The sequence below is a fragment of the Theropithecus gelada genome, unplaced genomic scaffold (genome assembly GCF_003255815.1).
Source record: "Theropithecus gelada isolate Dixy unplaced genomic scaffold, Tgel_1.0 HiC_scaffold_15993, whole genome shotgun sequence".
Classification (NCBI taxonomy): domain Eukaryota; kingdom Metazoa; phylum Chordata; class Mammalia; order Primates; family Cercopithecidae; genus Theropithecus; species Theropithecus gelada.
Window position 1 is genome coordinate 10,310 of NW_020257761.1, and position 12,909 is coordinate 23,218.

General features: G+C 37.9%; 1 protein-coding gene across 1 annotated transcript; it reads left to right on the plus strand.

Moving 5' to 3' along the window:
• Window positions 1-1,139: 1,139 nt before the first annotated feature.
• On the plus strand, window positions 1,140-12,206 carry LOC112617302 (cyclin-dependent kinase 17-like; the record flags this gene model as incomplete). Its single annotated transcript, XM_025374059.1, has 3 exons — window positions 1,140-1,337; window positions 1,504-1,650; window positions 12,042-12,206. Coding segments are annotated over exons 1-3 (343 nt in total), but the record flags the coding sequence as incomplete, so codon positions are not given.
• Window positions 12,207-12,909: the final 703 nt, after the last annotated feature.

Genomic DNA, 12,909 nt, shown 5'->3' on the forward strand with positions numbered 1-12,909 from the left:
ACCCCAGTCTCCTGAGTAGCTGAGCATATAGGCAGATGCCACCATGCCTGGCTAATTTTTTTGTTTTTTTCAGTAGAGACAAGTTCTCCCTGTTTCCCAGGCTGGTCTTAACCTCCTGACCCCAAGAGATCCTCCTGCCTTGGCCTCCCAAAATGTCAGGGTTACAAGCATGAGCCACTATGCCAAGCTGGTTTCTATTTTAAAATATAAGTATATAATATGAAAGTGGTAAAATATAAAATTACTTAAAAGTTTATTTGTGATACCTCCCCCCAGCTTTTGAGCAAACAAAAATTATTCTATAGCTAATATGCATAGATTACCTGTTCAGTAAACTCAGTTACTTAGAATAAACTCTTATACTGAAAAAATAAGCAAAACATGTACAGATATAAAATAGATATCCGGAGCTGGATGGTAAATCCCCAGTACTTTAACATAGAGGTGTTATGTGGCCCTTATTCTTGGTTGATTGGGATAATGGTTATAGCGTGCATGGCAATCTGGTAAGCCAGCTCATCACAGAAATACCAAGTTAGAAAGGAAATTGTGGGTCAAGAATTTGAGTTTGGCATGAGTACCTTGTTTCATCATATCCAAGACTCTACTGTGAATTATACCATTAATTTATGTACCCGTAAGAAAAAATACTGCCAGTTACATTTTGATACCATATTAATTGTGAGATACATTCTGATTTCAAAGATGTTAAAGTGTGGAGGAAAAAGTAAGTGGTAATTCTGGTTTTAAATCTCAGTTCTGTCATTTATTTGTTTGACATGAGTCAAGGAACTTCTTTGAGCATGTTTCCTCATGTATGAAAATGGGATAGTGTACTTTGCTTTTCAGAATGAGGAAGACTTAGAGATAGGAAAGTATCTACTGTGTGTCGGGCATTCAGTACCAGCTAATTTGGCTTTCGTTTCTTCCTTCTAAAGCTTGGTTCTCTTAGTATGAAAGAGACACTTGAAAGCCTAACAAGGAAAAACAAAACCAAACTCTAATGTACTGGCTGTGTAAGAGCGTAAAAAGGAAAATTTCTTGTTGGAGCTGTTTAATTGTCAAACATTGTTCTTTGTCTTCCTCCATTACCTTACCCTCCCCCCAGTTACATCTGAAGATACCACTGGCTGGTTCCAATATGATGATTGATATTTATGTGATGGAACCTAAGCATCAAAATAATGTTGATATTTTACTAAAATGGCTTTTAAAATACACATTTTAAGAAAATTTCCAATCCTTCTAAACTTATTTGTGATGCTTAAAGTCCCACTCTTTAGTTTATAGAATTCCTGCTCTTCTGATGATGCCAAATAAATACAGCATTATTCAGAGTAGGTGGATCTTTTTTAAAAAGGGGTTGGATTTGGTGATGTTTGGCAGAAGTGAGAATTCCTCATTATATTCCTATTTTAAAAATTTCCAGTAAACCCAGGTGGTATTTTTCTTTAGTGGTAAAATATTTATAGCTTTAGTTTTGTGTTTATTCTTTTCTTTCAGGATTTTTCAAGCCACATTCAATTGATAGGATGAAAAAATTTAAGAGAAGGCTATCCCTCACTCTTCGAGGAAGCCAGACTATTGATGAATCATTGTCTGAATTGGCTGAACAAATGACTATTGAAGAAAACAGCAGCAAGGATAATGGTAAATATTTGGCATAGGGGGAGATGCTTCTTCCTTTTACTTTATGAATAGAATGTAAATATACTTTTTAGATAAGTTCATAATAGCTTCCTTTTGTTTATTTCTGTCTCATTCCATGGTTTCTTAGGAAATTGAAGACTGTACAACTTTTGTTTGCTTACTAACTGAAATATTTCCTTCTCACTCCAACATTACGATACCTGGTCTCAAACCCTGATGAATTGTTCTATTCCACATATCCTTCCATTTTTCACTAGTTCTTAAATAAGGGTGCATTTTATAATATTATCTTGATTGTTAAATAACTATTAATATTTTCGTTATTATAACTACAGTTAATACAGCTTAAAAGTGCATAGGAAGTGTGTGAAATTTCTGTTTGTGGCTTCATCATAGTTTCATAATGTTTCATGCATTCGACAGTGCTTTTTACAACATAAAGTAGTAGTATCCAGATGTTAAAATAAGAACTTGTTAAATGTATTAAATACAGAATCCTGTTGAAATTTCTAGAGGAAGGCTACATACTCAAATCTGAAATAGCCCTAGGGATGTCATAATAATAACTGGGAAGGAACTTACGTGACTGGCTTTCAGTGTGTCATGATGTGCAGAGTATCTGGCAAATCTTCCTTACCTGTGCCTGAAATTCTCCTGTTAGAGATTTGTGGCAGTGGTTAGAAAGCATGAATACGCTTACCCCTTCCACTAGAATGCAAATATTTACGTTTTGACAGATGAAAAGGTATAGTGGAGTGGGCTCTGGACTTTTAAAATCATGGGTTTGGATTTTGGATACACTAATACACTTAAACATTTCCTAGTTGATGACTCTGGGTAAGCCATTTATCCTACCCAGGCTTCAGTTTTCTTATTTCCTTTCCTCAGACGGGTCATTATTTGCTCAAGGTTACCCAGCTCCAGAACCAGTACTTTAGAACCCAGATTTCTTCACTTCCAAGTCTACAGCATTGCTACTGTTCTGCAAGGAGCCTTTCATTCATTTGTTAAGGTTTTCCTTGATAACACCTACCTTTTTTTTTTGAGACAGTCTCGCTCTGTGCCCAGGCTGGAGTGCAGTGGCACAACGTCAGCTCACTGCAACCTCTGCCTCCTGGGTTCCAAGTGATTCTCCTGCCTCAGCCTCCTGAGTAGTTGGGATTACAGGCATGGGCCACCATGCCCAGCTAAGTTTTTTGTATTTTTAGTAGGGATGGAGTTTCACCATGTTGACCAGGCTAGTCTTGAACTCCTGACCTCAAGTGATCTGCCTGCCTCGGCCTCCCAAAGTGCTGGGATTACAGGTGTGAGCCACCGCGCCTGGTGTCGTTTTGTTTTTGTCATGGTAGGGAGGAGAGGAAATTTAATATAATAATTTGGATATTATTTTAAATCCAAATTACATTTGGGTCAAATCTCAAAGATTACTTTATGATTTTACTGTTGTTCCTCTTGCCAGAGGACCTCTTCTAGATACACAGAGCAAAATCCTTAATTTTCTTTTAGACCCCCTCATTGAATTTTTGGTGGGAAGCCCAGTGTGCTTACTTTTATGATAGAAGGGTCTTGCCAATGTGTTTGCCAATGATCAGGAATAAAATAAGCACAGTACATATCATAGTGGATGGTTTCTGTGACATATTTTTAGTATTTGACTACAAGACAAATCTCTTTTCCTAAAGAGGTATGAGTCAAAGAAAATGAACGTATGTTTTAGCTAATATTTTAGACCAGTTGCATATTTTCTGGAATATTTTGGTATTAACTCTCATAAAACATGCTTTGTTTTTAACAAATGGTGAAAGATTAAAAATATTTGTTTTTTCAATTTGTATGTGTTTATTAAAACTTCTTTTATTACGGTAGTAACTTTTAATAGGTGGTAAAGAAGGGCAAATAGGTTATCTGTTGAGTTTCTTCTTGACCTGACTTACTTGAAGTAATACTTGAGTATGTCGTAAGAGACATTGATTCCTCTTGGGTTACAAAGATTGCTGGTAGCATCGGCTACCATAATCTACTATTGCTTGTTTTCTCTCTGTGATAGCACATGGATTTCACCAACAGCTTTCACAGAGATTCTACACCTTTTTGGTCACCTGTCAGTGCCTAATAGCTGATTCCAACACATTCTTTTCTTGTGGAACATATTTTAGAGTATAAAAGCTGTTAGGTCACATACACAGATGCAGTCCATGCCAGAATTCAGAGAATATAGCATAATGAATGTCAAGTATATACTTTTTAATTGATCTTCTTACATACAATATAAGCAGTTTATGAAGCAACAGTGAGCTTTGTTTAATGCCAAATAGTAACGTAATGCTAGCTGAAGGAGTAGGAGGAATATACAGTCATACATTGCTTAACAACGGGGATGAATTCCGAGAGACGTGTTATTAGGCCATTTCATCATTGTGCAAACATCAGAGTACACTTAACAAAACTAGGTAGTATAGCTTACTGCACACCTAGGCTACATGGTACAACCTGTTAAATAATAGGCTACAAACCTGTACAGCATATTATGGTACTGAATACTGTAGATAGTTGTAACACAATGGTAAGTGTTTGTGTATCTAAGTATATCTAAACATAGAAAAGGAAATGCATTGTGCTACTATGTTACAGCAGGTACAGCATCACTAGGCTATAGGAGTTTTTCAGGTCCATTATAATATTATGAGACCACTGTTGTATATGATGTCTATCATTGACTGAAACATCACATGGCACATAACAGTAGTTTATAATTTCCCTAAACTGCTTTTGGACCAATTTTTGATCACTTGTCTCTTGATTAGTCACAGGCATGATCACAGTCCTGTTACTCTTGCATATCTAGGCACATGACTCTCATGCATACTCTAGATCCAGAACACATTAATTGGGGGGTAATACTATAAACATCTTGGAAAAATTATGTGTATGATGCATTTGGTTATACTTATACCCATAATCTCACTCATGCATGTTCTACCTCTATCCAAACAGAATGTGAGATATTATCTCTCTCATTTTGATAACTGAGTCATACTATGAAGGTTTTAACTCAGTTATAAATCTGTAATATAATTCACATTACTTTGTCTGTTTATAGAAACTAGTATGTTTGCACATTGACAGGTTGGTTGAACCTAGGAATGAAGAATCCTGAATTTGTATTCAGTATGTTAAAAAAAAAAAGTTGAAAGTTTGCAAATTTGGTTGATTTAAGGATACTGGCCTTAACTCATTACACCTTTCCCTAAATATGAATAAAATTTTTGCACAAAAATTTACAAACTGAAATGTACAAAATAATTTTTTCTGTAGTGCCTGGAAGAAAAAGAATTTTGAGCCTATCAGGTTTCTTTTTACTAAGTGAGAAGTGTTGAATGTTCAATTTTTAAAAACCTGTCAAGGCCAAGCATGGTGGCTTATGCCTGTAATCCCAGCACTTTGGGGAGGCCGAAGTGGGCAGATCACTGGAGGCAAGGACTTCTAGACCAGCCTGGCCAACATGGTGAAACCTGTCTCTACTAAAAATACAAAAATTAGCTGAATGTGGTGGCGCATGCCTGTAGTCCCCCAGCTGCTCAGGAGGCAGGAGAATTGCTTGAACTCAGGAGGCAGAGGTTGCAGTGAGCCGAGATGGCGCCCCTGCATTCCAGTCTGGGTAACAGAGCTAGACTCCATCTCAAAAACAAAACAAAACAAAAAAAATCCTGTCAAAAATTAATTTACCTCAGTTCTTCAAAAAGTTAAACGTAGACTTACTATATGACCCAATAATTCTGTTCCTAGGAATATACCCCAAATAATTGAAACAGGTAATCAAAGTCTTGTACACAAATATTTACATTTGTAGCAGCACTATTCACAACAACTAACATGGAAACAACCCAGATGCCCATCAGCAGATGAATGGATAAACAGAATGTGGTCTGTCCGTAGAATGGAATATTATTGAATACATAAATGAAGCGCTATGTGCGATAGCATAGATGAACTTTGAAAACTGAAAGGAGCCAGACCCAAAATACTCTTATGATTCCATTTATATGAAGTATCTAGAATAGGTAAATCCATAGAGTCAAAAAGCAGATTAGTGGTTCCCAGAGGCTGATAGGGAGAAAAGACTGAGGAGTGACTGGTTAATGTGTATGGAATCTCCTCTGGTGATATGAAAATGTTTTGGAAAACAGAGAGGTTATGGTTGTACCACATTCTAAGTATATGAAATGCCACTGAATTGTATACTTTAAAATGGTTAATGTTATAAGAATTTCATCTTAATTAAAAATTCAGTTCATCTGAGCTACAGCTTTCCCTCATAGACGCTCAATTTATTTGATGTCTTTTTTTTTTTGCTGTCACTGCAGCAGAACACATGTTTGTTAAGTCTTAATTCTATTTTAAGACTTAACCACAGAAAGTTATATTTCAGAATCTTGTATTTACATAGCCTTGAACTTATTTTTTCTTATATTGAGAAGATATATTGAGATTATTGAATCTGATGAGGAGAATAGGTGACAATTTAAATGTGAGGAAGAGAATAAATCACAGTTGTAGAAAGGTAAAGTTATGTTATGTTGTACATATACTACTTGAGACTTCTTGACCAACTGAAATTCTTCATCTAATGTACATGTTCTCAAGAAGTGTAGTCAGATAAACCTAACAATGTCACTTATCATGATTATTTAGGATTAGAAGTAACACCAAAAGGCAAAGATTAAAATGGCTTGGTTCTCCTGAGATTCCAAATTCTCATTCTTAACAGCCCCATTTCTACAGTGGAGCAATTTGTCATGTTTGGAGTCAACAAATCCCAGTTTTATGGATATTGTGAGCCTCTGTCTTTTACCTCGGTCTCTTTATCTTGCTGATCTCTTACATGATAGCTGTGACAGTTTGTGGTTACATTATAACAGTAACTGTTTTTTACAACAGTGGATAACATAGGGAGTTTAAGGAGAACTAACTCCTACACATAGCACAAGTTCCAGGAAAGGTTGAAGCTGAAGGCATAAACTCCATTGGATATATGTAGGATCTAGAATGGGATCAGGCTAGTAGTAATGTTTAAAAGAGTAGGATTGGGAGGAGGGAATGGCTTAGGCTATGCGTTGGGCTGTGAAATTGCATGTTCCTGCTCATAGTTCACGTAATGAAAAGATCCAGATAAATAAGATGCCAAATAACACTTCTTAGTGGAATCATAATGTTTGCCATGTTGTGGTGGTAAAAATCATTGGAAATCCTTACTTGGAACTAATTATAGAATATAAAAGATCTGCAATGTTTCATGTAGATTTCCATTACTTTTTTAAAGTTAAGGTAAAATATATATAACACAAAGTTTAACATTTTGAAGTATACAATTCAGCAGCATTAAATACTTGTCTATTTACATGTGTATCCATCACTGCTACCCATGTCTATAACTTTTTCATCATCCGACACTGAAACTCTGTACCCGTTAAACAATACCTCCACATTCCCTCCTCTCCCCAGCCCCTGGTAACCACCATTCTACTTTCTGTCTATGAATTTGCCTATTCTAGGTACCTCATATAAATGGAACTATATAATATTTGTCCTTTTGTGTCTGACTTATTTCCCTTAGTGTTATTATTGAATTGGCCAGTTAATTACTTTCAAGATCTGGAAGTGTTAGAACAGTTTATTCTGTTTTATTGTGGCTCTCTCATGGGCTACAATCTCTTCTCTATCTATACCCTCTCCTTGGGTGACCTCATCCAATCCTATAATTTCTACTGCCATATATATGTTGACTACTCCTAAGTCTGAATCTCCAGTTAGGCTCTTCATCTGGATGTCTAGATTCATATTTAAATGCCTTCTTGTCTTCTCCACATAGATGTGTAATGGGAATCTTAGACTTCATATGACCAAATCAGAATTCTTGATTTCCTTTCTCCAAAATCTGCCTCTCCTCAAACTTTCCTCACTTAACCAGTTACTAAAACTAAAAATCTAGGTGTTGTCCCTGATTCTTTTCTCTCCTTTACCTTCCTGTTGTCTCCTCCCTGCCCCCAACCCCCACCATTGTGGCTTCCAATTTTTTACCACATAAATAACCTTTACAAACTCATGATTATGATAGTCATCTGTATCAGAGGTCCCCAACCTTTTTGGCATCAGGGACCAGTTTTGTGGAAGACAGTTTTTCCACAGACTGAGGTTGGGGGGATGGTTTCAGGATGATTCAAGCATATTATATTTATTGTGCCCTTTATTTCTGTTATTATTACATTGTAATATATAATGAAATAATTACATAACTCACTATAATGTAGAATCAGTGAAAGCCCTGCCCTTGTCTTCCTTCAACTAGATGGTCCCATCTGAGGGTGGTGGGAGACAGTGACAGATCATCAGGTATTAGATTCTCATAAGGAGCACAAAACCTAGATCCCTCGCATGCACAGTTCACAACAGGGTTAGTACTCCTGTGAGAATCAATGCTGCCACTGATCTGACAGGAAGTGGAGCTCAAGCAGTAATGTGAGTGATGGGGAGTGGCTGTAAATACAGATGAAGCTTTGCTCACTTGCCCACTGCTCACCTCTTGGCCAGGTTCGTAACAGGCCATGGACCAGTACTGGTCTGTGACCCAGGAGTTGGGGACCCCTGATCGATGTGACTGATGTGCAATTCCAATTATAGTCCATTAATAAATCATGTTTCATATATTTTTAACAGTTGATCTGGCAAAGATTTAAAAATATTTTGAGGCGAGGCATGGTGGCTCCTTGTAATCCCAGTGCTTTGGGAGATCGAGGTTAGGAGGATCACTTGAGCCCCAGGAGTTTGAGACTAGCTGGGCAACATAGCAAAACCCCATCTCTACCAAAAAGACACAGATTAGCCAGGTGTGACGGTGTGTGCCTGTAGTCCCAGCTATGGTGGGGAGGATGAAGTGGGAGGATCACATGAGCCCAGGTGGTTGAGGCTGCAGTGAGCTGTGACTGCACCACCGCACTCCAGCCTGTGCAACAGAGCAAGACCCTGCCTGGAAAAAAAGAAAAAAAAAATCTTTGAATAGACGTTTTTACTATAAATGCTGACTAAAAGCTGGGTGGTAGGAGTGTGTGTGAAACTAATTTAGCAATCGTGTCTGCTGGCCTGTTGCTTCTGCCTTTGTAATATGTCCTAAATCTGTCTGCTTCCCTCCGTCTTCAGTACAGCTATCCTAGTCTAAGCCACCAACATTTGTTGCTTAGGGTACTATAGTAATCTCCTCCTTTTGCTCTTGGTTCCCTATTGCCTGTTTTTCAAACAGCAACCAAGGTGGTATCTTAAAAAATTATTTTCAATAATTACAAATTCAAAGGAAGTTACGAAGATAATATGCAAAGGACCCATACTTGTACCGTTCTCCCAGTCCCCCTCACCATTGTGGTTCCATCTTATGTAACTACAGAACCCAGGAAATAGATACTGGAATAAAGTCTAAATATAGTTCTGTGTCATGTCCTCACCTGTGTTGATTCGTATAACCACTGCAGTCAAGATAACTATTTCATCATGACAAGAGATCTCCCGTGTTACCCTTTTGTAGTCATCCCTACCCCCTTACCTCCTACTATCTCTAACCCTTCACAGTGATATTTTTGAAACATGAATCAGATCATATCACTCCCCTGCTTCAAAGCTACCATAACTGCTTCAAATCTGAGAATAAAATTCAGACTTTTATGGTGAAGTATAAAATGTTGAATGACTTGTTCCCTCCTTACCTCTCTGGTCTCACCTAGTACCACTGTTCCCTGCACGGTTAGGTACTCTAGCTATACTTGCCTTCTTTCTAGTCCTCTAACACAGTGGTTCTCAAAGTGTGATCTCTGGACCAGCAATGTCAGCAGGGCCTGGGAATTTGTTAGAAACACATATTTTTAGATTCCACCCCAGACCTACTGAACCAGGAAGTCTGTGGGTGAGACCCAGCAATCATGTTTTACAGATCCTCAAAGATGATTCTGAAGCATGTTAAAGTTTGAGGACCACTATTCTAACAAGTCAAACCCTGCCATATGTCGGCTTTTGCAGTAGCTTTTTTCTCTATCTGGAATATTCTGTTATCCACAACTTACCCATCTTCCCTGACTGGCTCTTCCTTGCATTTAAATTTCTGTTAAAATTATCTCAGCAGAGAGAACTTTCCTCAGTATACAGTGTAAAATAACTAGCTACTCATTTCCACATCCCTCTATTTTGGTCTTTTGCATATTGCCTGTCATTACCTGACTTCGTGTGTGTGTTTTTTTCCCTATTAGGTTTTATACACTCTGAGATTAGTACTTTGTTTTGTTCACCAGTTGATGCCCAGTGCCTAGAGTAGTGTTTATCAAATAGTATGTCCTTATGATCCCCATTTTTTTCCTATATTCTCCAGAACAATCAAGCTATATTCTCCAGGACAGCTTTACAGAGCAACTAAAGTCTTGTCTGTAGGCAAAGTATTTGCATGATTTGTATCTAATATTTTAATGTGAAATGACCTAGAAAGAGAAAAAAATCTTCATTTTTCTTTCCTCTTTCTTGAGACAGGGTCTTACTCTGCCACCCAGGCTGGAATGCAGTGGCATTATCTTAGCTCACTGCAGCCTCAAACTCCTGGGCACAAGAGATCCTCCCACTCTATCCTCCTGAGTAGCTGGGACTACAGGTGCATGCCATCATGCTTGGCTGAGAAGAATCTTATTGTATGCTGTAGCTTGTATTATCTCACATTGTTTGTAATTTGTTTATGCATTTATATCAGATAGCCCCTCCTTATTCATTATTAAATCATTGATTATTTTGCTAGACTTAAGACCCCCAAATTCTTTATCAGGTACTTCCAAGGAATGTACAGATCACAGGAAACTTTAGACACGTGTTCTGTATTACTAGGTAGACATTTGCCCCTACCTCCAATCTGGTCTTTGACCCAGATTAGTTAGCTTGGACCTTGAGTGAGCCTTTGGGCCCTCATGCCCCATCCTTCCTCTACACTAGCAGGCAACCAGTACTAGTAGAGGCTCAGGCCACATGGCCTTCTTGGCCCATTTTTCTGGAGCCCATACCCTGGTCCTGTTCTTCGGATCCTAGCATTTTCTTGTGAGAAAAGCCTTTCACTTTAAGGCTTGTAGCCAGCTCCTCCTGTCAGCCTGTCCTTGATTGAGAAAACTTTACAGGCAGAGGAATCCCCTGATGAGGAGGTATCCTTATGCTTGATTGTTAGCTACAGAAGAATAGTTGGCTTCATTTTAAAAAGAATGTATTCAGAGCAGCCCAGTTCTTTTTAAAATTCCTTGGCTGCTATCAGTAAAAACAGAATTCTAATATAGAAGATTAATTGTGTGTCACAAGACGTATCTTTAACCTGTATCAGAGCTCTTCTTTGGAGGTGGAAAGGAGTCATGAGATTTCCAGTAAACATTACAAAACAGTTTCTCCCCCATGCATAATTAAATAGCTTTTAAGTATTATATTTTTTAAATGTTTCTGCTTGGTTATGGGTCTGTGATTGTTTAAAAATTCTTTATATTAATCCCAAATTCGGGGGAATAAACTTGGAGCCTCTGTATTGATATGTATTTAGGTATTCTGTTTTATTCACTAATTGACATACAATTTTGAATGTCCAGCAAACAGGGATGTAAATTCCTTTAGACTGGGACCATTCTTTTATATTCTAAAGCATGCTTAATTTCTTTTTTTTCTCTTTGAGACGGAGTCTTGCTCTGTTGCTTAGGCTGGAGTGCAGTGGCACAATCTCGGCTCACTGCAGCCTCTGGCACCCCGGTTCAAGCAATTCTCCTGTCTCAGCCTCTTGAATAGCTGGGACTACAGGCGCATGCCATCACGCCCAGCTAATTTTTGTGTTTTTAGTAGAGATGGAGTTTCACTATGTTGGTCAGACTGGTCTCAAACTCCTGACCTCAGGTGATCTGCCTGCCTTGGCTTCCCAAAGTGCTAGGATTACAGTTGTGAGCCACGTGCGCAGCCAAGCATGCTTAAAATAAGGCACACAGGTAGTCAGTAAATGGAGGAGTGGTATGGAAACATTCTTGAGATACACTAAAATAAACAAACGGATGAAAATTTGGTTGGGTATATTAGTAGTTTTGTGGTTCTTAGCCACTTTTGATTATGTAAGAAATGGATGGTTATTAGACCAACTTAAAATATTCAAGTATTTTCTTAAGTATTTTTTTCAGAGAAACTATTTTAATTTTAGTACTGTGTATAGGTAAGCAAAGCAGTTAGGCTAAATGTAATAATCTCTGTTACAACTTTTTGATTTGCTTTCTGTTTTGCTTTCTCAATCCTTCTCATGTGATCCTGGATCTTGGGCTGATGATGGAATGATTTTTGAATACTACGAACCACAGAGCCTATTGTGAAGAATGGCAGGCCTCCAACGTCTCACAGCATGCATTCCTTCCTCCACCAGTACACAGGATCTTTCAAGAAGCCCCCATTGCGGAGACCACACAGTGTTATTGGAGGGAGCCTTGGTTCCTTCATGGCAATGCCTAGAAATGGAAGCAGATTAGGTACTTTGATTACTTGTCTATTGTGTTTACCTTTCTGATTATACGTCACGTAAATTGTTAAGTTTTAGTTGTATAAAAGTCAGCAACTTTTATTATCTGGTTTCTTCTGTCAGATAAAAATCAAGTTGAGATCAAGAGGAATAGCAGAAAGATGGAAAGTTCTAGAGAGGTAGTAGTGCTGACAGTACAGAGAAGTAATATTTGAAAATCCTGTCCATCAGGAGGGAAATGAAACCCATAATAAATGGATGCAGTATTTCAAGATGAATGGCAATTTGGGATGGTGTTTATTTTAGGGTCATGCCTCAGTAACTTTTCAGATCATCACCATATAGCCTAGTGCAATGATTAGTATATATGGTTATCAGCCAAATTGTTTCTTCTTCTGTCATTACGTCTTTAAATATCCAAGAAAAAAAATTTGCAAGTTTCTGTTTATATTTGTTTATTCCTCTGGCCTTTTTTGATGATGTCTTTATGTTTTTATTTTTATTTTTTTTTGAGACAGCGTCTCCCTCTGTCACCCAGGCTGGAGGGAAATGCAGTGGAGCCATTGAGCCTCACTGCAGCCCTGACCTCTCAGGCTGAAATGATCCTCCCACTTCAGCCTCCTGAGTAGCTGGAACTACCTGTACATGCCACTACGCCTGGCTAATTTTTTTTTTTTTTAAAAGAGACAGGGTCTCACTATGTTGCCCAGACT